Consider the following 23750-nt stretch of genomic DNA (forward strand, 5'->3'; position numbering starts at 1 on the left):
CAGAAGTGGGGAAAATTTGGGATCCAGTTCAAGACCAAATAGTTGTATTAATGAGATTTTTATTAAGTACAAATGTGTGCATTTTCTTTGCAGCAGGATCACTAGTGGTTTGAAGAGTAGACTAGTAAGATGCCTGCCTCTTCTGTTCTTTTTTGTAGCTGTGTATGATCGAATGCGAGCAGACCAGAAAAAATTTGGTAAGGCAGCATGGGCAGCAGCAGTAGAACGTATGGAAAAGCTTCAGTATGCAGTTTCTAAGGAGACTTTGCAGTTGATGCGTGCTAAAGAAATCTGTTTGGAGCAGAAGAAGCATGCACTGAAAGAGGAGGTAAGTTTTCATGCCAGTAAGTAGAAAAATAAAGTGCACAGAAGAGCGATGTTAGACAAATGATGTTGCAATGTAGGTGTGGTGAGTTTTGTGCCACTTACCTACGTTTTCTGTTCACTTTTTCCTGGTTAGTCAACCAGAAAGACAGTTTTTGCTCTTTATGTTTACAGCCATCCACTGGAATGAGTAAAATGAAGAGAAAGGATAGGACAGAAATTGGCCGCTATGTAATCTCTGCAGTTTAGCTCTGAGACGTGACCGTCTTTTCAGAATAGCTCTGACATTCTATATGGAAGGTGTTTGACTTCTATATGGAGTGTGTTGCACTCTTTTTCTGCTTACCTTAATTACTAAGGCAGTGTTCCACAGGGGGCTGTGCTAGTTACGGTTTTCCCGAGGAAAGAGTTAATGCATTAAACTGTGCTTAAATGTGTTAGCAGGAAAAAAATCCACATTTATTGGATTTTGTGACATTTCAAAAGTAACAATGTTTCAAATTCTCTTTTAAACCTAGCTACCATATGGATGTTTGATGCAAAGAACTTCCTGTCATACTAATGTTAATGTGTATTCTAGCAATTAGATGATTTTTTTAGGAGAACTTTTCAAACATTTTCAGCAAAATTTGATTAAACTGATGATGCTGTTATGAAAAGGTTATCCAGAGAGCTCACGACTTGAGCACTGCAAAGGCTGGTAGGTTTGTAAGGCTGATAGACTATGTGTCTATTTTAGGATCCCTCTGTAGAAGACAGCTTGATCTGCAGGGAAGAGAGAGTACATGCAAGACCCAGAGCACAAAAATAGGTTTACTGCATTTCAGTGCTCTTTAGATTTGGAAGTCCAAGAGTTGTCTGGAAACCTGAGTTTATCAGGCTGTTGTCATCCTTAGTCAAGAGTTGATGAGACAATCCTAGGAAATATATTGAATATATTGAATATTTTCACTTAGAGTAACCACGCATCTTCTTTTTGTGGCATATCTTATTTTTTTCCCTGTGGAGATCTCTGAATTTTTATTGAATGAGATCTCAGTCTGATAAATGAGTGAGTGTTTGGTCTGATATGCTGAGGCTGCACAGGAAAAGGAAAGATTCCTTGTAGTATACATTGGGATGAAAGTGAGCTGTGAGTTTGGGGCTTTTGGGGATGGAGAAAAAAGGACTATCTAATGACCATGGTGCTTTGGGATGGTGTATTACAAGGCTTAGAGAGCTCTGGGTCTGAGTACAGTGACAGGGAGATAGCACCAACCAGCTTCTGTTCTGATATATGCACAGCATGTGTTCTGAGAATGTAAAAGGCTTAAGTATAAAGAGTTGAATGTGAGAAACATGACTGGGAATCCCATCTTTGTGAAGAATGGTGGTAGTCTTGTAAAGATAATGTTTGTAGAACTGAAATACCTCCTGGCAAATCATTTAGCTACTAAGAAGATAAAAAGAGGATATTTGTTCAAAGATACTAAAATGCTCAAGAAATGAATACATTTGGATTTTAGCTCAGAAAAATGACAATTCAGAACAGAGATGTGATATGACTTCACTTGAGGAAAGTGTTTGTGTTCAACAGCTTGCCAATGGATTTTTGAACATTTAGTCTTGGAAAAGAAAAGTTTTGCAAGAGCATATTGTGGCAGGAGAAGGGGAAATAGCTTTAAACTGAAAGTGGATGAGTTTAAAGTACATATTCGGAATAAATTCTTGGAATTTTGGGGGAGCAACACTGGAACAAGTTGCCCAGGGATGTTGTGGACCAACATCCTGAGAAGTGCTCAGGGCCAGCTTGGATGAAGCTCTGAGCAGCCTGGTCTAGTGCAAGGTGTCCCTGCCTGTGGTGGGGGGCTTGGAACTTGATGAGATTTCAAGTCCCTCCCCAACCAAGCTGCTCTTATGATTCAGTGAATGCAACCACTCTCTGATTGGTATGAATGCAACAACAAAGACTGTAGAGATTAAATTATTTGCTTTCATTAGTGCAGAAAGTTGTGGCAGGAAATTGAACTTGGATCTCACCAGTTTAAGTTTTTTGCTCCACCACTGTGGTGTTTTAACCCCAGCCAACAACCAAGATCATGTGGCTGCTCACTTGCTCCCTCACAAGTGAGATCAGACAGGCTAAAAGCTAGAAAACTCATGGGTTGAGATTTTCAAAGGCAGTTGAATAGGGAAAGCCAAAGCCAAAGCCAAACATGTGAGCAAAGCAAAACAAGGAATTATTTCTTGTCTTCGCATGGGCAGACAGGTGTTCAGTCATCTCCAGGAGTTCAGAGCCCCATCACAGGTAACTGTGACTTGGGAATACAAAACTCCACTAACTCCAAATGTCCCTCCCTTCCTCTTTCTTCCCCCCACTTTATATACTGGGCATGATGTTACATGGTCTGGGATATCCCTTTGGTCAGTTGAGGTCGCCTGTTCTGGTTGTGTCTCTTCCCAACCTCCAATGCACTTCTATCTTTCTTGCTAGAGTAACCATACAAAAAGCATATAAGACCTTGGTTCTGTGCAAGCAGTGATAACAAGAACATCTCTGTATTATCAACCCTGTGTTCAGCACAAATCCAAAACATAGCACTGAGACAGACACTGAGAAGAAAATTAGCTCTAGTCCAGCTAAAACCAGCACAACTGCAGAATGTTTCCCATACTGTTCTCATGTTAAGTTTCTTTATGTTTTTCTCATTATGTTGATCAGCCTGAGAGCTACCAAGGATGCAGCAAATTAGTGGTACAGATTAGGTAAAAACTCGTAAGAATTGCTCTCAATTAAGGAGAGAAATTTTTAACGGCATATAGTGAAATACATCCAAAAGAGATTATATTGTTTTGAATTAGCACACATTATTAGTATCTTACATGAAGTTTTAACATAAATTGTTGACATTCAAGGTCTTCATTTTACTTTTTCGTGGGGAGCTATTATATGGCTAGAATATCTGCCTATGAACCATACAGTAGTACTCATTTCCCATTTCTTTTGCACCTCAAAGCTGAATAAAGTGGTGGGGTGTTAGTTACCCCTAAAACAGAACAGGTAACTAGCAGCATCTGTAGTGTGTGCTCTTTGTAGGGCAAAGTTACAGTTGTCAGATGATAAGATCCTTTATCAGGCAGATACCAGTGCAACTGAATGAGGTACTCAGCTGCTATAACTTGGTGAGCTGATACTTTTGAAGGTCATCTCTGTGTGTCTTTATGTCTTTATTTAGTTTTTATATACATTGTGTATTTAAATTTTGGAACATCTGTTTCTAAGGAAAAATTGTGAAGGTTTGAGTAATTTTCACAATTCATGGAAAAAGGGAAGTTCTTAGGGGTGGTCACATTTGACGCTACCTTAATTTAAAAAGCAGACAAACATTTCACACACTGAGTTTCCTTATCCCCAAACCCACCAAATTTTGCTGCCTTTTACAGTGAGGAAACCATGAAAAATGCCAAATGCCTTGAAAACTGCTAATATTATAATGAACAATAAAAATTATCCCTCTTATATGGAAAAACTGGAGAATCAGATTCAAGGGAATCAGTCCTTTTGTCTTGAAAAGTAGCCTGTAGTTCACTCCAGTTATGCAATCAGTATGTCATTTACTGTTCTCATCAAGTTATTAACTTAATATACATGCAAAGTAATAGAATGGCATAACAAGACATTTTTGTGTAGCATTGGACTCTAGCATATACATGATACATTAATGATTGTAAGGTTTCTGGTGTTCACTTAAGGACTTACTAGAGTTTTCAGACTAATAGTTGATATATAAAATATGCATACAGAAATACAAAATATAGCAGAAGAAATTTAAAATAGAAATTGCAAGACTTGATTTGCTGATCTTCTGTCTAGGAGTCTTATATGGAAATAAGTATAGTACACAATTAAATTTGCTTTTAATTGAGCTGTTAAATCCCTGTCAATAGATAATGGGGCAGGTGCTAAAAGCTTACATGTTTAAAAAAAAAAAAGGGATTGGACAAATGTTTTTATTAAATCCAATAAGTCTGTTTTGTATAAGAGGTGGCAATGTGGTTTAAGTTATGCTGCGGGCTGTGCTAGAGGCTGGTGAATCCTTTTGGGAAGATATCACTGCAGTGCCTTTTTTGTTTCATTGTCCTGGATTTTTGCAACATTTTCCCAAAACAGGGTATTGATTAAAATGGATCATTGGTTTAATTCAGTACAGATACCTTTCTAGTTTACTGTAGTCATACTTAAATAATCAAGGAACCCATTTGTAGCTGTTAGTTACAGACTCATTTTTACAATGAGAAGATAACACCATAATGTACAGAACATGCTAGCAAATATTTTTTTAGATGTATCGCCCAATAGGTTGGGCATTTTTTCTTGGTAGACAGTAGTCCTTTTTAAGGACTGTCTATAATATGAAACTGGACATTTCTTCTGTATAAAGAGGTAGACAGATCACAAATCTCCTTCAAAATTTACCATTACTTTCATCCAGTTTCTGAGAGAAGCCATCAGATATACATAATTTGAGCAGGTAAAGAATTTGGATGTGACCCTACATCTTCTGTGTGCAGGTTATAGAGGTGTATGAATTCCCTTCAGTCTCAGCACATAAGATTCCCTTACACGCTGGTATTTCTTAAATAAGATCTGAATGGCTGACTGTATTGAGCAGATAAATCTTGTTTCATTGCCATGTAGAAAAAAAGTGAGTTATTAAAGCCATCTTAAAGTGTGTGTCTGATCAGAACATATCTTAGGGACTTGATGTGTTCAGTTTTAATGTGTTGCATTTACTGTACCAGACAGTATCTAGCTGTAATCATAAAATCTGTGGTTTTGTTTTTGTAATTATCCTGAAGTTGTATGGTTTTTGTTTGTTTGTTGTTTTCTCTTTTTATTTAGATGCAGAGCCTGAAAGGTGGTACAGAAGCGTTAGCCCATTTGGACCACTTAGAAGCTGATTACTATGATCTACAGCTTCAGTTATATGAAGTGCAGTTCGAGATCTTGAAATGTGAAGAGCTGCTACTGACAGCTCAGCTTGAAAGCATCAGAAGATTGATGTCAGGTGCTTTATTTATTTCAATTAATACAAATCTGTGAAAGATAATTTTCTTCCTAAGAGTCCAGGGAAGCCTGTGGGAATGAAATGAGAACAGATTCTTTGCCATGAGAAGAGCTGCAAAAGTACTGTCAAATTAAAATTTACACCTGTTTTTAAGGCATAAGAAGTTCTGGTATGGTTCTCATTGCCTGTATTTGGAAATTTGCATATAAGATATGCAAACTATATATGTTTTGAAGAACTAAGATAAGGGAGGAGGAGATGCCTTAATTACTGTACTTGTCTAAAAATATGCAGTACGTATTGATATTACTTGTTTCTTGAAAGTGATTGGTTCCAAAGCTGTATGTGCAAATTTGATTCCTTTTGCTACACTTGAAGCTCATACTGTTATCGGATTTAGAGCAGCAATGAAAACCTTATGCTTCCAGAACCAACTATCCCACTACATCTCACGTACTTACAAACTGTGGAAACAGTACATGTAAATCATAAAGCATTTTTCCATCCAGTTCTGTCCTTTAGACCTTTATGTCTTTAGTGTTTCTATTTAAGCAAGCTTTGTTTTACTGTTTTTAGAGTGTAGGGCTTGAATTAAAAAAAATTGCTATGGATAGAACATTCTCGTAAGAGAAGTTTGAAGCTTGATTGTATTTTGAGTTGTCACTGGAAAAGGAGAAAACATAGGTGTTGCAGATTTGTCTCACTGTAACATGAATCTTCACCTTTATGGTTTCTGATGGAAACAACTATTACTGTATGATTGGAACATAAGGGTTGGAAACTTTGTAAATGAGTTACAGAAGTGTGGCAGTTTTGACTGGGTAGAGAATTAGTTAGTGGGTTTGAGATAGATAGATAGGTTTTGGACTGGGAAATCAGACATGTAGTTTTGTTACTGAAGACATCTGCTCACTTACAAAATGAAAGAAATCCCCTGAACAGGAGATAGAGAAGAAATGTGTATTAAAATCCTTTGCCTTTGGTGTAGTGAAACTAAAATGTCTGGGCTGTCAGAGACTTAAGCTGTAAAAGTGTCACAGGGCAATACAATTTGTCATTGATGTTTTCTCCAGAAATCTCAAAAAAGCCCTCAACCCACCACCTAATTCAAAATAAAACCCTCAGTCAGCTAAACCATCACCCTGTTCCTACCCTCATGGCAACAAAACAGTTCACCATTCTGTCTTCCTTTGCTATTTTAAATTTGTAAGATACTGTTTAATAATAAACCCAAAACCATCCCATAGGACAGAAAATGAAAAATAAAGTTCCTTAACGTCTGAGAATTGTTCAACACGTGAAATTACCTTCTCAGACTTATCTTAGGTGGATAGAACAATCAATGTGAAAAATAATGTGATGTGCAAGTGACTTGTATGTTTGAGACTATTCAACACCAAATCTGAATTCAAGCATCTAAAACATTTAGTGGTCTTTTAATATGTGCTGTTTCCTATGATGTCAAAAAAAAAGCATGCTCTGTTACACTTGCTTTTTGAAATGTGCTGATAGTAAAGTAAGAGACTTCGATTTTGCACATCTGTATGATTTGAAATTCGTGTGTGTAAGCCTAGTCTCTCTAGTCTCTGACTGTAGTAGTTCTGCAGGCATAGTTCAGTGAATTCTCAACTAATGTTTTGAGAGCATGGTTTGAATTGACTGCAGTTGGTTGTGACCTAGAGAAACATCTTTGCAAATTTGGTAAAGGATCGGAAATGGATCAAGTGATAATAGATTGTCATATTATGAGCAACACTAGTCATTAAGCAAATACCTGCATTAAAATTCAAACAGCGTTACTTTATTACGTAGAATTTACAAGGCTTTTATCTTATTCCTATGAAGTATGAGCGCATTCTTGTCAAAATGGTTTTGTGATGGGTGAGCTTTTATATTTCCAGTTTTAACTTTGCATGAAAGTCTTCTAAAGCAAAATTCTGGTGTAAATCCTCCCACTTTATAGCTATGATGAAATATAATTGTGAGCCGTGAGTCTTCTTCTTACTCAGTGGTATCTCAAAGGGAGTTCCAGTGACTTGACAGTTACATATTGATGAAGCTTTACAGGGTTTTTATTTTTTAAACTGAGTGCTGAAGTAAAGGGACTATTTGTTATGTTTTATTAGCTTTTTTTTTTAAGGTGGATATCTTGCTGTGCTTTATTGTCTGGTCCTGCCACAACTTCAGCTGAACTGAAATGAGCATGGTAGTCAGAATTCTGGTTGTAGCAGAGACTGTAAACACAAATAACATGAAGTGACAACTTCATGACAACAGCTTTTAAAATGAACTGTGTACTGAGGAAAATCCTTTGCCTGTCCCCAAATAATCAAGTAGCTGAAGCAGGAGAAATTACAGTCTTTCTGAAAGTAGTTAAAAAAGTTGAAATAAAGTTTGGTGTTGCTGTGGAATAGACACTTGACAGACATGCTAGCTGCATCTGCCTGTTTCAGACAGCAGTAATGCATTTCCTTCTTACTGTATGACAAATATATCCTACTTTATATGCCAGTGGAATAAGAACAAGAAGTCTTTGCTGCTTCTTCATCCCAACATCCTTCAAGGATTTATAATCACCACACTTTCCTCCTTGGCAAGAGATGAGAAGGCAGCATTTAAAGATGAGCTCAGTGTTATTCCAAATGCTTCACTCAGGAAGCTAAAAATCATGAGTGTTGATAAAACTATTAGTAATTACCTCCTTTTCAGGCCTATAATGCTTTGAAGGATTGCCTTGAAGTTGCCCTCCCTCCCTCCCAGGAGCAGTGACTGGGACATCAAAAACCTGTGAAAGGATTTTTGGTGTCCTGTTGTCTGAGTCCCTTACATGAAATTACGAGTTGGTTGTAACAGAAGAATCTCATACCAAGGGCTTCTGATTGTCTTGTCTATTCTGAATTTAATGGTGAAGAACAGAGAAAATTGCTACACACCTTGGGTCCCTTGTGAGACCCAAAGACATGCATGGGCATTGTGTTCAAATTAGGTGAAATGTACATTTTAGCTGTACATTTAGAATTGCATTTGTGTTTTAATACTCTAAGCTTGGCTTAATAGCAGGCTGAGCTTCATTGGTATTAATTTCTGTTCTTCATAAAGACCTTAAAGCTGTACAGTGTCTTGCTGTGTAATGCTTTCCCTCTCACCACTGATTTTCGGTGGTAGTCCTCTACCAAAGGACTGTGGCATTCTGCATCATATCTTGCATGTCAGTGGGAGGGTTGTTGGTGAAGAAAACAAAATGTTAATAAATTGCAAACCACTGATTTTATTTTATTTTCTTTATTGCTGACATCTTTAAAACAGAGAAGAGAGATGAAGTGGTGTATTATGACACTTACGAAAGTATGGAAGCCATGCTCGAAAAAGAGGATATGGCAACATCTGTACACTTGCAAAAAGAGGAGCTGCAAAAGTTACAACAGAAAATCCGCCAGCTGGAAGCAAGGCGTGGACGTATTTCAGCCAAGAAAGCCTACCTCAGAAATAAGAAGGTACTGTTTAATTACCTTTTTTTGGACATAATTAACAAATTTAATAAAACTTCAAAAGGTTTCCTTGCGGATACAAATTTCCCAGAATTTTAGTGCATTACGTTCATTGTTTGTTAAAAGTTGTTTTGCAGAATATTAAATAAAATAGCATGTATTATTATACTGATGTATTTAAGATTCTGTTTACTTTTCTTCTAGCTGTAAAGGAACCTTCAATTACTTTGAAGTCAACAAATAAACTTATTTCTATTAACTAATCAGAATACTTTCATGCAGGGAGTCCATGCTAGAATTAATGTTTTTATGGAGAGTAGTTTAGTATATGTTTGCCAAAGAGAACTTTCAAATGTGTTTCTCACTAGTGAGTTCTATTTTCATTCTCTTACCATCCTTTTAAACTTATGTCATGTGTTGTTGATATTCTTTGTTTGGCAGATCTATAGGAAATACAGTCTATATTCTTAATTTGTAATTCTGGGTGTGTTATTTAGGTCAAAGTTTTGGGAGACCATTGTAATGCTTGTTAGAAAATCAGTTCCACCCCATACTATGTACTGTAAAACTATGCAGAAATGTCAGTTGACAGGCCTCATTCTGGATTAGAATGAGTGATCTGTTTGGTTCTGTGTTCGCAGTCATGTCCTTTATGTGAAAATGACCCCTTCATATAAAGAGTTCTAGCAGATTGACAATAAACCCTTCAGGTTTTGACTCCATAATTAATATATGTATTTCTATACCTAAATCTGAAGCATAACAGAGTAAATGAAAAGCTGTTGATACATTTTATGTATTTTATTTTTTGTATTTTGTCAACCACTGCCTGGTTTCTAGTTAACCCAATATGGAGAAGACTGCAAATGAAATATTAGAAGAGAGGTCTCCTGTTAGCTAATTATGTGAAGTAGCTTGCTTTGTCATTGTGTTTGTTTTACATGAGTTTGTAAAGAGAAAAGGTATCAGGAACGTTGTTAGTATTTTAAGAGAATTTACCTGTTGTGTTACGCTAATTTAAACAGGCTATAGTATAATAAGATAATTTCTCCTGGATGTGAGAAGACATTGCTGGCACCTTACAAAGTAGACAAACCTGTTTAAAAAGGACAGCCTGTTTGCTGTTCTTTGCTTAACTTATTGGAGTTCACAGGTCAAGAAGAAACCCTGAAGCAGGAGTAGAGATTTTTTAGCATTCCTATATATCTGTATAATGAACTAATCACCTTCAATGGCTCATTTGTTTCAGTATTATGCTATGATAGATTATCTTTTTAAGCTGAAGGAGTTGGTTTTGGCTGTAGCAGGAGTAGCAGCATGCCTGGTTGTGCCCTGTGATGAGATGCAGAGCTGTGTGTGGTAGTGTTGCTTTTCTGCATCTGCATGCTGGAGTGGTAGTGTTGCATCTTCTCAACATTGTGCTGGGATAACTGTGGCTATACTGCTTTCAGGACCTGAGGTAATGTTTCCGTGTGGAACTTGGACATCACGTTGCTCTCAGAACTAGTTCCAGCTCTCTTACCTATGTCATTGCCCATCATAACATTCTCTGCAGTTGAATGCTGCAGGGAGATATTTAGCTTCTAAGAAAAATCACAGAGTAGAACAATGTGTGTTTAAACTTACAGGAGAAAATAAATGATCTTTATTTGAGCAAAAAGAAAGGGCAGAATCTGTTGTGTGCCATTGTGTGGCACTTGTTGGGCAGAAAAGAATATGGCCATTTTTTAGCTTCTCTTACTGCTGGATAACACAGAGTCCAGCTAAGCTTTCTGGCAATTACCTGAACATGAAAGCTCATAGATTTGTCTCATTTCTTTAAGCAATCTTTGCATTTTCAATGGCCTTTCTAGTGATACTGTAAAATGTTCATGAATGTTCTTTAAGGTGCCTGGTGTGAATGCTTGTATTTGTGGGGGAAAAAAAGGATTCTTGCTCTGAAGCGCTTGGAGGTTAAGTGATGTATGCAGAACTGAGATACAGATGGGATACAAAACCAGACTGTAGATGGTGAGAATGAGGGCAGTGATGACTGAATGCTATGTGAAGAAAAGTGACTTTTTGAGGGTGAATATGGAAAGTACATACTGTGTGGTAAATCTCTGTGTCTGTCTCAATTAAGAAACATTTGTTGTTGAACTGAGATGAGAGTGTACTTAATGCTTTTCAGATTGTGTTCCTGACTTTGCGTGTTTCAGCAAAGTATCTTAAAACATACTTTTAAACTGGTGTTCTGTTTTGGGTTGGGTTGGTCAGATTTTGGTGGTGGATGGGATGGGTGGGATTTTTCCTTCTTTTTTGTTGGCTTTTTTTTTGTTTTGTTTTGTTTTTTGTTTTTTTTTAAAGCTTGTCAGTTCTGTGGTGTAACACCAGTTCTGTAGGTGAAAACAAAAAACAAGCTATGCATTAAGTGGTGTATAGGACAGTCTTGTGATATGTTTAGAAATTGCAGTCCTGGCTCATTATCAAGATTTTGGCAACTGAAAATGCCCTTAGGAGGATGTCTCCTTTCTAGCAGTAGATATCAGAATTAAGGAAACAATAGGAAATTTTTCTCCATCATCAGTTTTATTTTTTCGAAGAAGGTAATTTCATCATCCAGGTATTTGAAAATCTTTTCTATAAAGGAGATAACACAATGAAAGGAAATAAATTACTCTTTATAGATGCTTTGTAATTTAAATATAAACTTCAGTGACTATAGTCTCTATTTTGTTTTTCAGAACTTCTTTCCCTGATTTTACAGATGATGCATCAGTTTTTCAGTGATGTTGTCAAATAATCGTACCAAGCTTTTATTTACAAACGTTGTTAGAGGTTTATTGCAAACAAAATTCAGTCGTGGCTCTAGAATAACTGAACTGGTATTTTAAAAATTCATGGTTTTACTGAATTTGACATTTTTCTACTGTACTACCATGAGTATAAACTATTCATTTTCTTTTTTTAATACAAATCTCTTTCCATTTGTTAAACAATCATTTCCTGATGTTCTTTTGTGTTGATGACAGTGAGTTATTAAAAAATAAATTTTTAATAGCAGTTTAACTTTTTTCCCTTACTTCTAGAGAGCTAGGTGTAAATTTTTCATGCAGGCAATTGCTATTGTTATGCCAGTCTACCCCCTGCTGGCTACACATTAGTATTAATTAAATTATCATATGGAACAAGCAGCTGATTTATTAGGGAGCTAGATTTATAGCACCGAGTCAAGGTGAAAAAAATAGTGTAGAAGGTATCCTGAAAACTCTGAAAAAACAGAGTTGTGATGAAATGAAGTTATTTTGCACCCAGAAAGAGTATTCCTTATCACAAGCAGACTGGTTGGTGAAACTGTTTGGGGTATGCTCATAATGTGTGTTTTCATCCAGGAAACTTCCTCACATGCCTTTGTGTTCATTTAATAGGACACGTTTAGAATTTTACAAGCCTACATTTTAAAGCACAGCCCATGCCAAAATAGGTGTTAGGAAGATGCACTGACAGCTGGCGTAGGATTATTAGTATTCTGTTATTAACTAGTCTTACAACAACAGCAGGATAAGAATGTAACTACACTGAATGCTTTTAGTAAAATATGGTTTCTGCACATGAAAAGCTAGCCTTTTAATTGGGATTTTTTCTAAGCTGAAAGCAAGACTCACTGGAACTAGTTAGATATAATACTAATGCAGATCTCTTTTACATGTATTGTATATGACTAGTCTTAAACATTGTAGTTCATGCAGTGACAAAGGTTGAAATGGTCCCTCAGCTCCCCCTTTTTTTCTCTAATAGAAGTACGACTTGATACTGTGAAATCAGTCAGTTGATTAAAGGAAGAATGGGTGTTACTTCTTGTTGCTTTCCCAGTTCCATACAGTTGATCAACATATTTCTTGAGGCTCTTACTGGACATAATTTCACAGGGAGGTGCTGAACTCATCCCTGAAGGTGTTTGAGAAGTGTCTGGATTTGGTGCTGGATGATGGTTTAGTGGTAACAATGGCAATGCTGGGTGGACAGTTGGATTGAATGATCTTAAAGATCATTCAATCCAACCTTAAAGATCCTTTCCAAACTTGATGATTCTGTGATAATGTGCCTGCTTACCAGTGCTTAGAAGTAAGAACTACCTTGCATGTGTAATAGGCTGTGTATTCCTGCTCACACACCCAATTATTATGTTTGGTTTTATTGTTTTGGTGTTTTTTGCTGGAGTTCATTGGTATAAATTGAACTTGTCATCTGCCATAATCATCCAGTTGGTTTTCTTATAGCTGTCATGTGGGTGTTTTTTATTTCATCCTTTATTTGAAGTCACTTAATTATGTCTACAAGTAGAACCCTGCATTTGTCCCTCTGAAATTGCAACCTTTCCTTTTTTTCTTAGGCCATTTCTGTAATTAGTTAAGATGATTCAGATTTCTAATCCTGTCCTGCAACATGTTTTCAGCCCCTCCTAATAGTTTTTATTATTTCATGTCAAAGAAATCGAATTACATTGAAGTAAGTTGTTTATTAAAAAAACTCAGCACCAAATATGTTTTGGTCAGGTTTGTCCTCTTTACATACTTAAAATATTTTTTTTTATTGCATTTAATCGGAAATGTTTAAGTACCGATGCTAAAGTGAAAACATTACAAAAAATTGTGCCCCTGAGCATCTGAGACATGTCAAAAACCCAAACTGTGCTTAACTTACATTTTCTCATTATTTTATAATATTTAAAACATAAATAGAGAATAAACTGTAAACTAGGTAGGAGTATTTGAGAAAGTTGTTCAGATTTTCTGTTAGTATAATGTAGCTTGCTGTGTCTTTGAAACACAGAGATGAGGTATTTTGTACTTTTTCAGCTACAAATTAAATTGATTGACTGGTCCAGGATTGACTCTTTTCACCAGGAGAAAAAACCTCCAGAAATAAATACAAAACCCAGCAGTGTTTGGCTGTATTATATGTGTGGACCTGTAAGAACAAGTCTAAAGTAGGTTCACACAGATGATCAGAGGGTTGCAGCACTTCTCCTATAATGACAAGCTGGGGTTGTTCAGCCTGGAGATTAGAAGGCTATGGGGAGACCTCAGTACAGCCTTTCAGAACATAAAGGGAGCTTATAAATAAGAGGGAGAGTGCCTTTTGACATGGACAGATATTTTACATGGACAAGAGGGAACAGCTTTAAACAAAGAGAGATTTTAATAGCTGTTAGAAATTTCTTTCTCTGGGGGTGGTGAGCTGCTGGTGCAGTTTGCCCTGAGAAGTTGTGGATGCCCCATCCATGGAAATGTTCAAGGCCAGATTGGATGGGGCCCTGAGTACCCTGGTTTAGTGGAAATTCCCTGTCTGTGAAAAGGAGGTTGGCACTGGATGACCTTCAAGATGTCTTCCCACCTAAGCCATTCTGTGATATACCTCTGATGAAGGTGGGACAGTATTTGCACAGAAATCTTTGCTTTTGTCAGTTACTTGTATACAGCAGCAACATTGATGTTTTTACTGTCCCATACAGGAACACTGGTACTGGTTACTTTTTTTATGTGATCAAAGCATGTCCACAGACAACTTGCAGAAGAACAGCTTTTTCTGCATTTTTTAGCATCCAAAATAGTGATGTTTCCTTAATCCCTCCCCTCCTTTTTTTTTGTGCTTTACTCCATCAGCTCCCTCAAGCAATGCTTTCAATGGCAAAGCTCTTTTCTGAATCTACCTAGGAAGTCATACTGAATGATACTTGAGAACCCCATCAGCTCCATGCTCTGTCTGGAGTCTCCAAATTGCTAACATTGCACCTTCTTGCCCAACTGTGAGATTTGTTTATGAATGTACATCTGACTTTGTTCTAGTTCTGCGTGGTGCTTGTACCAGGTCTATTCCATTGCTTATACTGTCCAATTTCCTGGCCCTCAGTATCATTCAGTGAAGTTGTCTATCTACTTGAAGTTTGACTCTTTGACTGTTATCCTCTTCCATTTTAACATGGCCTAGTTTTTTTGCTTGTTTGGTTTTAACATATTCTTATTTGCAGATGGTGTAACAAATTCTTGTTTTAAACCAGATGTTAAAGATGTGAACTCAATGGTCATAAATGAACATGATGACTTGTAACAACTTTATTCCTGTCTGTGCTTGTGGGGAGAGTACATGGAAAAAGATGAACTGATATCTGTAAATGGGAGGCTGTCTATTTGCATAAACAGAAATATGTAGTACATTCAAGAGTTAGTTATTTTCCGTTATTTTTTTTCAAATACGTGGTGTTAAACAAGGGTTATGAAGTGTTGACAGGTTGGTGATTTTTGCTACTCTTATATTGGTCCTGTAGAACAGAGTTTCCAAGCAGCTGTCACTTGGATCTACTCTTTTGATAGTTAAAGCTAATAGATTTTGGGGTTGTCTGGCTTGGGTTTTTTTTTTTTTTTTAGTTACAGTTCATTGTAAGTTAATGCATCCTATGTAGGTAATGCCTATGAAATAGGCTCTGCAGTTTCTATTTTTCTACCTGCCATTTGCTAAATATGACATTATGTAAATCTATATTTAAATTGCGTGCTTTATAGGTTGTGTTTTGTGTCACTGCAGGAGATCTGTATCGCAAAGCATAATGAGAAGATCCAGCAGCGTCACCAGAGTGAGAAGGAGTACAAAATGCACCATACTGTTCAGCTGGTAAGTTTGAGTTTTCTGCTGGTGAGCTTAGCCTGTCATTAATAGTTTGCATTCCTCATTATACATTAATTAGGGGTGCATTCAGAGTGATAGGTCTTTCAAAAGATGCTGTATATCGCTAACCTTTGCACCATGGATTTCTGTGTCATATTATGCTGGCAAGGGTGAGTATATAGTTGTGTTAGGAAAACATGGAAACCAAGCAAGTAGATCAGTTCTTTATGCTAGGTTGACATTCTGTGTGTTTTGTTATGTTTGTCATCATGTGCACATAGATGATTCTGAACATCTCTGAGTACCATGTTGGGTATGCTGATAGGAGTAAGGAAATCACACATATTTATTCTTGAATCTTAATAAGCTTGGTTACTACTTTTCTTCCTTCTACTAAAGCAATTAGTGGTATTATGTTATATGAACTTGTAGTTCCAGATAGACGCTCCATGATTTTTTTCATAGTCTCGTTGCAGAGAATAGACCAGCTGGTCTCTTACACTGTACCAAATAGGCTTATCTTAAAGGGTATCCAAATTTTGGGAGCTGATATAGTATCAATATTTGATAAAGATCACTGACAAAGATGCATTGAAATCCAAGTCACTTTAATTCAAGCTTCAATTAGATTTGTGAAAGTGATTCCGTTTCATCCTTATACATTTTTAACATTGATATTTTTGTCCAGGAAGTCAGCTGCATAATTTATTTTATGGAAAGGCTACTTGTCCAAGGCAGTATGTATTGGAATATTCTTTCAGGAATTGTAAAAAAGATTTTTTTTTTAATCAGTTCTTATAATAAGGCAGAGGAAGTTACTGTGTGGACTGTCGGCCATTTATCAGTCTTACAAATAAGACTTGACAAAGCCAAAGGACTTCATTGTCTCTCAAGTACTGCAGAGCTTTATATTATGGAGTTGCCTGCTTGAATGATACAAAGAGCCTTATGCTAATTTTTTGTGTTTGTGTGGGGTTTTTCTGGCAAAAATGCTACTGGAAAATTCTAGCATTATGGTAAAATAGGTTTTAAAGTACTAGATTTCATTAAGAATTTTGAAAAGATAACTCTTAGAAAACTTTGGAAAAAGGGAGTCCAAATTTGAAACCAAATCCAAATAAGAATTGCAGTTTTACTGTTTTACTTAAAAGTGAAACAAAACCAAATACACAAGTCAGCCAAAACAAAACAAACAAACAAACAAAAAAAGCAACACCTTGATTTTGAGGCTGCTTCAGGAAAAGTTTGATCTGAACGCATATGTAACATTCAGGTACAGTCATAGAATTGCTTTTCTTCCTTTCTCTATGTTTCTGTTCTAACTTCTTTGGCCATTGTTCTTATTTTCTTTTACCATGTGCTTCTCCTCTTCTTCACCTTTTTCTGTTTTCTGTCCTTACTATTTTTCAGACATGTTCTCATCTTTCTCTCCCTAATGCATCTATACTTCCTTCCAAATCACAAGAGTTGACTTTTTGTGAAGGACACCAGGCCACTAGCTGACTTAAGAAAATGGCAGGCAGACACTGCTTTTGTGATGACTGAATGAGAATAAAAGGTTGACAAAAGTGATCAGAATTTTTGATTATGAAGATACGCTTTCAAAAGTAATGTTAAATGCTGTGAGTCATCTTTAGAATTAAAGCTGCTGGTTTTGCTCAGGATTTTTGCTTTGTGGTCAGCTGTTCCATCACTTTTCCTGATAGCTTCTGAACTTGCATGCAGTGCAGTTCACCTTCCAGTAATTAGCTTCCATTTCCAGTAAATTTGACTGAGGAGTGAGTGTTTGTTTCCAAGGTAGCAACTCTTGCTGAAATTCTGTAAGAAGAAATGATTAGTTAAAGGAGATGTACCCAAAGGTATGTTTTCTGTAAGGTAAAATTGCTGTACAAGAAAAAACACAGCTGTACAGGTGCGAGGAAGAGCTTCAGACCTTTACTTAAGGCAATTACATAAAATCAAGCTGGATTAAATAACAAAAGCTGGAGTAAATGCAAAGCTTTATTTACTGTAGTAAATGTAAGTGTGAAAGCATTTACTTAATTTGCTCACTATTGGGTTCAAAACTTTGTGATGCTGAGTTCTGTGAATTCCTGTACTTTGTGAATACAAAAATAGCTTGTTTAAATGGACAGCCTTGCAATTTGGACTGTCATTTTGCAATTGGAATGAGGGGGAAATGATACTGCTTTGCTCTCTGGCTAATTTATGTAATTTTAATTCACGGGGGCCTCTCTAAGTATAGCATTCTGTCACTTGCTATTTCTCATCTCTGAAAGTAACAAGTCTGCCAAGTGTTCTGTTCAAGATTGAAACATATTTTTTCTGAGCTTTGCACTACTTTGAGACAACAAACCAAGAAATGTATACTATTTTTTAAGGGGAAGTCAAAGGCCAAATTTTGAGGTTATGTTTATTTGAGAAGTATCATTTTGAAGAAGAGTTTTTTCCTAGTGAAGCCAAATAGAGCCCTAGATGTAATACTTACATGTTTTCCATATATTTTCTCAGAAACGAGATCAGTTGCAAGATGAAGAGGAAAGAAAGAGCTCCTGGGTTAGTCAGGAACGACAGAAAACGCTGGACAGACTTCGTACATTTAAGCAGGTACCAGAAGAACAGTTGTTCTTTTCTGGCTGTTTTCTTTCTCAAAGAAGTTCTCACTCATTCCAGTAATAGCATTCACTTTCCTATTAGTTATTCTCTTTCGTTGTATCATTAACTGGTCTTTGGAAAATTCACAACATGCACAAAATGTGGCATTGGTGGTAACAGATTCCTCTAGCTGTTGCATTCCTAGTGCCATAATAAGTTTCCATCTACTTTTACACCTATACCTTGTCAAATACTCTTGAAGTATAATCTAAACAGTACTTCCCACAAAGAGCGTTGTCATCTGACATGGCCCGCTACCTGCTCCTTCTTATTACAATGGAAGCATCAAAAAGTGTATACAAGGTGGAATGAAGGGGAAGGAATAAAGAATAAGGGCTGAAAGTGAAAGAAAACAGAGACTGTATTAATTGGTGTAGACTTTTTCTTGTATACATTAAAATAATAAAGGTATGAGAAGTTTCTTTGCTGGAAAGTTGTCTTCTTCAGCAGTATTTCAGCAGTATATTCATGTCCTTATTGTTTGCAAGGCTCCTGAATTCTGTAACTTCTGTAAATTGAAGCAAATTTACTTATTTTAACCAGTAACTGTTCATGAGCTGACTTTTTCTATTAACATACTAAGACTTTAAGCTATTGCTTTAGGCCTTCCACAGTTGTGCAAAAAATATTACACCTGTCTTTCAGAAGCAGCTGAATTTTTTGCTTTAAATAGGCTATGGGTGAAATTAATATGAAAAGACTGATAATGAGGCAGCAAATTTAATAAGTAAATTAGGGCTGAAAATATCTGATGTTCCTAATATAAACCTTTTAAAACAATTTGATTCACATATAAGGCCAGTGTATTAAGTCAGGACTGGTCTGCACTTGGGGAGGGAGCCACTGACCAGGTTTAGAAGAGGAAAGCAATAGAGAATTTTGAATTTTAGTTTCCATTAAAAATGTTTTGAATGTGTAATCCAATTCTTAGTAAAATTGTAATTCTAATCTATGTATTTCACTGATTAGACTAATAAAATTGTGGCTTAAATAAGAAAAAAAATATGAATAATTTTTTGCATAAAGCTGGAGATAGATTTGCTTTGTTTTTACATACAGAGCAAAATAAAAATTGTTTGTCAGAAATGACAGGTATGTAAAATCTAAAATAGTCCATTGCAAGTGCTTACGTTATTGTCAATACCTTATTCACTTTAGCGGTACCCTGGGCAAGTAATACTTAAATCGACCAGACTACGGCTGGCTCATGCAAAAAGAAAATGTGCAGCCACCTCAGTGGCCTCTGTTGAGCAGCCTCAATCTTTGCCAGCAACCATACAAATCCAAGAGAAGAGTGAGGAGGTGGAATTGGAAAAAGCAGTTCAGCCTTTGCAAGTGCAGGAATCCACAAGCCGAAAACAACTTCAGGATGTCTCATTGCCTCCTAATGGTGTTACCTCTGAACTGCCCCATGTTAGCACTTCTCCACTCACCAATGACCAGCTTCAGCCAGAGACTGCAACTGGAGTACAGCTTCCACCCCCTTTGCCTCCTCCACCTCCACCTCCACCTTTGCCCTCCAAGGAAGATGCCACCAAATCCTCAGAGAAAAGTGACAGCTTTGTTAAACGTCAGAGTGTGGAGAAGGGAGTCCAGCACTCTTCTGGTGTCCCACCAGCACATCTGTTTGACAGCAGTCAGCTAGTCAGTGCCAAGAAGAAGCTTAAGAAGACTGGTGATCTAGAGGGTTTACAGAGGAGGAGAGGTAATGTTTTAACTTCTGCATATTGAATTTAAATTTTTTTGTTATTAATTTAAAAATTGCAGTGCATATCAGTTCATCTTTTGAATTGCTATGTAGGAAAGTGCATGGTGTGATTAATTTATTACTAATTGGAAAGTTGTTAAATCCTTTTTAGCTGAGAGATGCAGGCAACTCGAACACTAGGGCTTTTACCAACAGCATGGTGTACTTGTTCAGTGGGAAAACACTTGTGAAATTGAGTCTACGTTATCCCATGTTAGACTAAATAGAAAATGGACCTAAATGCTGTTGAAAAGAATATTTGTTTCTACTTAATGCCTGTAAATACTTTATGTTTCACCTGAGGATGCAGTGTTCTATTTAATAACTCAATAACAATAATTTTTATGTAGTCCTATTGTTTATTTTATTGGCTCGCATTTTATCTTGCATTTTTTTGTAAAGCACCTGTTGTGTGTGCAGTTTTATATGCATCATAATATGACAAATATAAATTCAAATCAATTATCCTAATAAGAATATTGTTAATGTCTGCAACATCACTCTACCTGCTGCTTCATATCCCCTGAGATGTTCCAAGTTTCTAAGTGGCTTCAGAAATTTGTCTCTGTGTGACAGACAGGGGCATTACAATCCGTCCTTCCTCTTTCAAATGTGCTATACTGTATTCTTTTATATTTCTCTTCTCATTGTGTTTTTCTGTCTAGGCCCTTAGTGGGATGGACAAAGCTTATTCCTAAATGCAAAACAGGTTTTAAAAAACATACTGTACAATGTACAAAAAAGAACCTGGAGATAGATATGTATTGATAAAGAGGTGCTGCACAAATTAAATGCTAGTGTATGCAGTGTTTAAACTTTATTATACTTTATTATAAAGCATTCTCTGGGATGGAGATATTTCCCACTTGTGGTTCTTACAAGAACAAAAGCCTAATTTTTATTTTTGTGGAAAACTAGTTTCAAAATTAGTGATAAAGGAAGGATTTGTCAGAAAGAACTATCTCTGACTTCTTTGTTTTCATTAATTATTAAAGAAGACAATTTTTATAACTGTGCTGGGACTAGATGCTAACAAAGACATGAACCCAGAGAAGTAGGAAAATGCATGCTCTTGCAATTCACTATATTGCTGCTTCCCTGGCTTATGGAAATAGTCATGCAATAGGTAAATTTGAGCTAAAATTGCAGATGGTAACAATGGATCCCACAGTCCAGTATGTAAGACTTGTACTAATTACCTGAGTTCTAAAGTAAAAAAAGATTATGCAGTAAACGCTTCTGTTATGTTGAAATCCTTGCAGTTTATTTGACTTCCCTGACTACAGACAGAAAAGCCACATTTGTTCAGAAAGTTTTTCTTCCTGATAGAAAGTTAAGTGGTTACAAAAATTACAATTGTCTGTATAAACCAGCTTTGACCTGGTAATAAGGAAGATTATTTAGAAGCTAAAACAGTATTTGAGCTACTATTATACTTACATATGGGACCATCATATTGATAGTATGCAGGCACTTTTTGGTCAGTAGGAAATAAAAATTAAAACTGATAAAATTTTGTGAAAATAATACTGAAGGTCTTTTGATTTGCTGCAGTGAGTTCCCCAATGGATGAAGTGCTGGCTTCCTTGAAACGAGGCAGCTTTCACTTAAGAAAAGTTGAGCAGAGAAGTCTCCCTCCTTTTCCTGATGAAGATGATAGCAATAACATCTTGGCACAGATCAGGAAAGGCGTGAAACTGAAGAAAGTACAGAAAGATGTTTTGAGAGAATCCTTTACAATTCTGCCTGATACTGACCCTCTGACAAGGAGCATCCATGAAGCATTGCGAAGGATTAAGGAAGCATCACCTGAGTCAGAGGATGAAGAGGAGAGTTTGCCTTGCACAGACTGGGAAAACTAACCTGTAATTAAGCTACATTTAAAGATAATATTTCTGCAACAGTTTTTTATAACAGTAGCAGCTAAGCCTCAGGTTGTGCATTCTAGGAGACTTAGTAGGAATGTGACTAAACTGTCTGACATCCAGTGTGATTAAAAATTTTACGTATGAATTGAGTATCACTGACTTTTCAAAGAATTTAAGGTTTATAATAAGGAAAACCTCTTTTCAGACAGTATGTTAGCCTTTTACTGTTCCGTACTTCTGCTGAATATTGACAGGATGACTGCAGAAAAAAGCTCTATTTTATTTTAGTAACTTTGAAGGGATGGTTCTTAGTTTACCTACAAAGTTTAAAAAGCAGCACAATCAGTCTGGGACACACCTTATACTTACTTTCTAATTATTTCTAGCCTTGTAAAAATTGGGTATGTCTTATTTCAGACTGAGTAACTTCTAAGTGAATGGCAGTTAGGTTTGAATGCTGAACACATCAAAATCTCATAGGTCACCTTGAGTGGCTGACTTGTTATGGCTTGGTGTCAGTCTCTAAAATCTCTGACTTAATTGAATTTCCAGGCTATAAACAGTAAATATACAATTTATACTTCTGGTAGTCATGTGAATTCCATGAACTTGCATTAATACTAAGCTACAGTGCCTGAAAGTACAGATATCAGACTTCAGCAGATGCAAATTAATGATTTCAGAACAAACCAAAAATTGGCAAGAGATCAGTTTTCAAAATAATTGCTGCATCAGTAGCACAAAGTTATCTCTGACCGCAGCAGCAGCATAGGGCACTTCTCTGTGGTGGCTCTCTCATGTTACATGTTAAAGAACTTGAGTGTCAATGAAGGTTCCCACTAAACCTAAAAATCTGAGAAGCCAGAGGCATGACAATCTGTAAAGAAATTTAAAATCTGTTTAGAAGGAATATTTAAACAGAATGGAAGACAAACTTTTGTAATCCTTGCAACATAGTTAGCAGTAGAAAGAAGATAACCTTTTTCAATATTCACAATCCAGCATTTTTACCCTGGTTAATTGTTACCATAGATGAGAGTGACTGTTGGTAAAGTACTACAACTGTTTAAAAACGGATTCTGATTTGGCACCTGATCTGCTGAATCTTCTTATGATTATGAAATACTGTCTCAATCTGTTGGCTTGGTGTGGTATTTTCAAATTATAACATTTTAATTTTTTGATAAGGAAAATAAATGCTGTGTTCAATTCCTCAGGAACTAGCCATTGGCCACCCTAATGATTTCACACTGTTTAATTATGGCTTGCTCCTAGCAGTACCAAATGTACTGCTAGTTTTGGTGTTGAAGCTCCAGGAGTGGAGATGTGCTTAACTCTTACTGAAACTCCAAGTGAAAAGAATTTTGCTTTCATGTAACTTCTTTCTATCCTTGCATATTGAAAACTCCCACTACCACAGCTCTTCAGAAATCAAGTGACAGCTATAAGAAAAGACATATCTTGGAACTAACTTGGCTTTCTTAGTGCAGTTGCAATTAGACTGCAATCTAATTTCCTAGATAACAGATCAAATTTAAACTTTATGATTTGACTTTGATTTTAGTAAATCTATTTGACTGTTTCGGATTTTGTTTCCATTTTTTTTGGCAAGATACAAAGAAATTTTCCAAGACTGACTTTATTTTTTTAAAAATCAAATTGTTGACCTCCTAAGCATTTTACATCGGAAGTGCATCTTAGAAATATTCTGTGGTCATTGCCACACAGTGTAAGTATATGTTTTTCTCTGCTATTTGCAGCCCCATAAAAGGAGTTCAGAATAGAACTGACAGCTGAAAACCAGGGACAACATGGCAGGCTGAAAATAACTGCCATGTGGTCCGTGGTTGTTGTGTCCTTTTTTACCAGTCTACATCCTGCTGAACTCCTGTGAAATCATTTGGACCTAAAAGCAGGATTCAGTGTCAGTTCAGTGTCAGGAGTATGTGCTCCTTGTTCTTTACATATCTGGGAT

General features: G+C 36.4%; 1 protein-coding gene across 1 annotated transcript in view; it reads left to right on the forward strand.

Moving 5' to 3' along the window:
• Nucleotides 1–23750, forward strand: part of JMY (junction mediating and regulatory protein, p53 cofactor) — a 63668-nt gene that overhangs the window by 33361 nt on the left and 6557 nt on the right. The window contains exons 4-10 of the mRNA XM_030236643.2: nt 159–328; nt 5207–5372; nt 8679–8866; nt 15425–15511; nt 18017–18112; nt 19319–19865; nt 21462–21772. Coding sequence (XP_030092503.2) covers nt 159–328; nt 5207–5372; nt 8679–8866; nt 15425–15511; nt 18017–18112; nt 19319–19865; nt 21462–21769 — 1562 coding nt within the window. The 3' untranslated portion in view covers nt 21770–21772. The remainder of the gene's footprint in view (nt 1–158; nt 329–5206; nt 5373–8678; nt 8867–15424; nt 15512–18016; nt 18113–19318; nt 19866–21461; nt 21773–23750) is intronic.

This window comes from Serinus canaria, chromosome Z (assembly GCF_022539315.1).
Source record: "Serinus canaria isolate serCan28SL12 chromosome Z, serCan2020, whole genome shotgun sequence".
In the NCBI taxonomy this organism is placed as follows: domain Eukaryota; kingdom Metazoa; phylum Chordata; class Aves; order Passeriformes; family Fringillidae; genus Serinus; species Serinus canaria.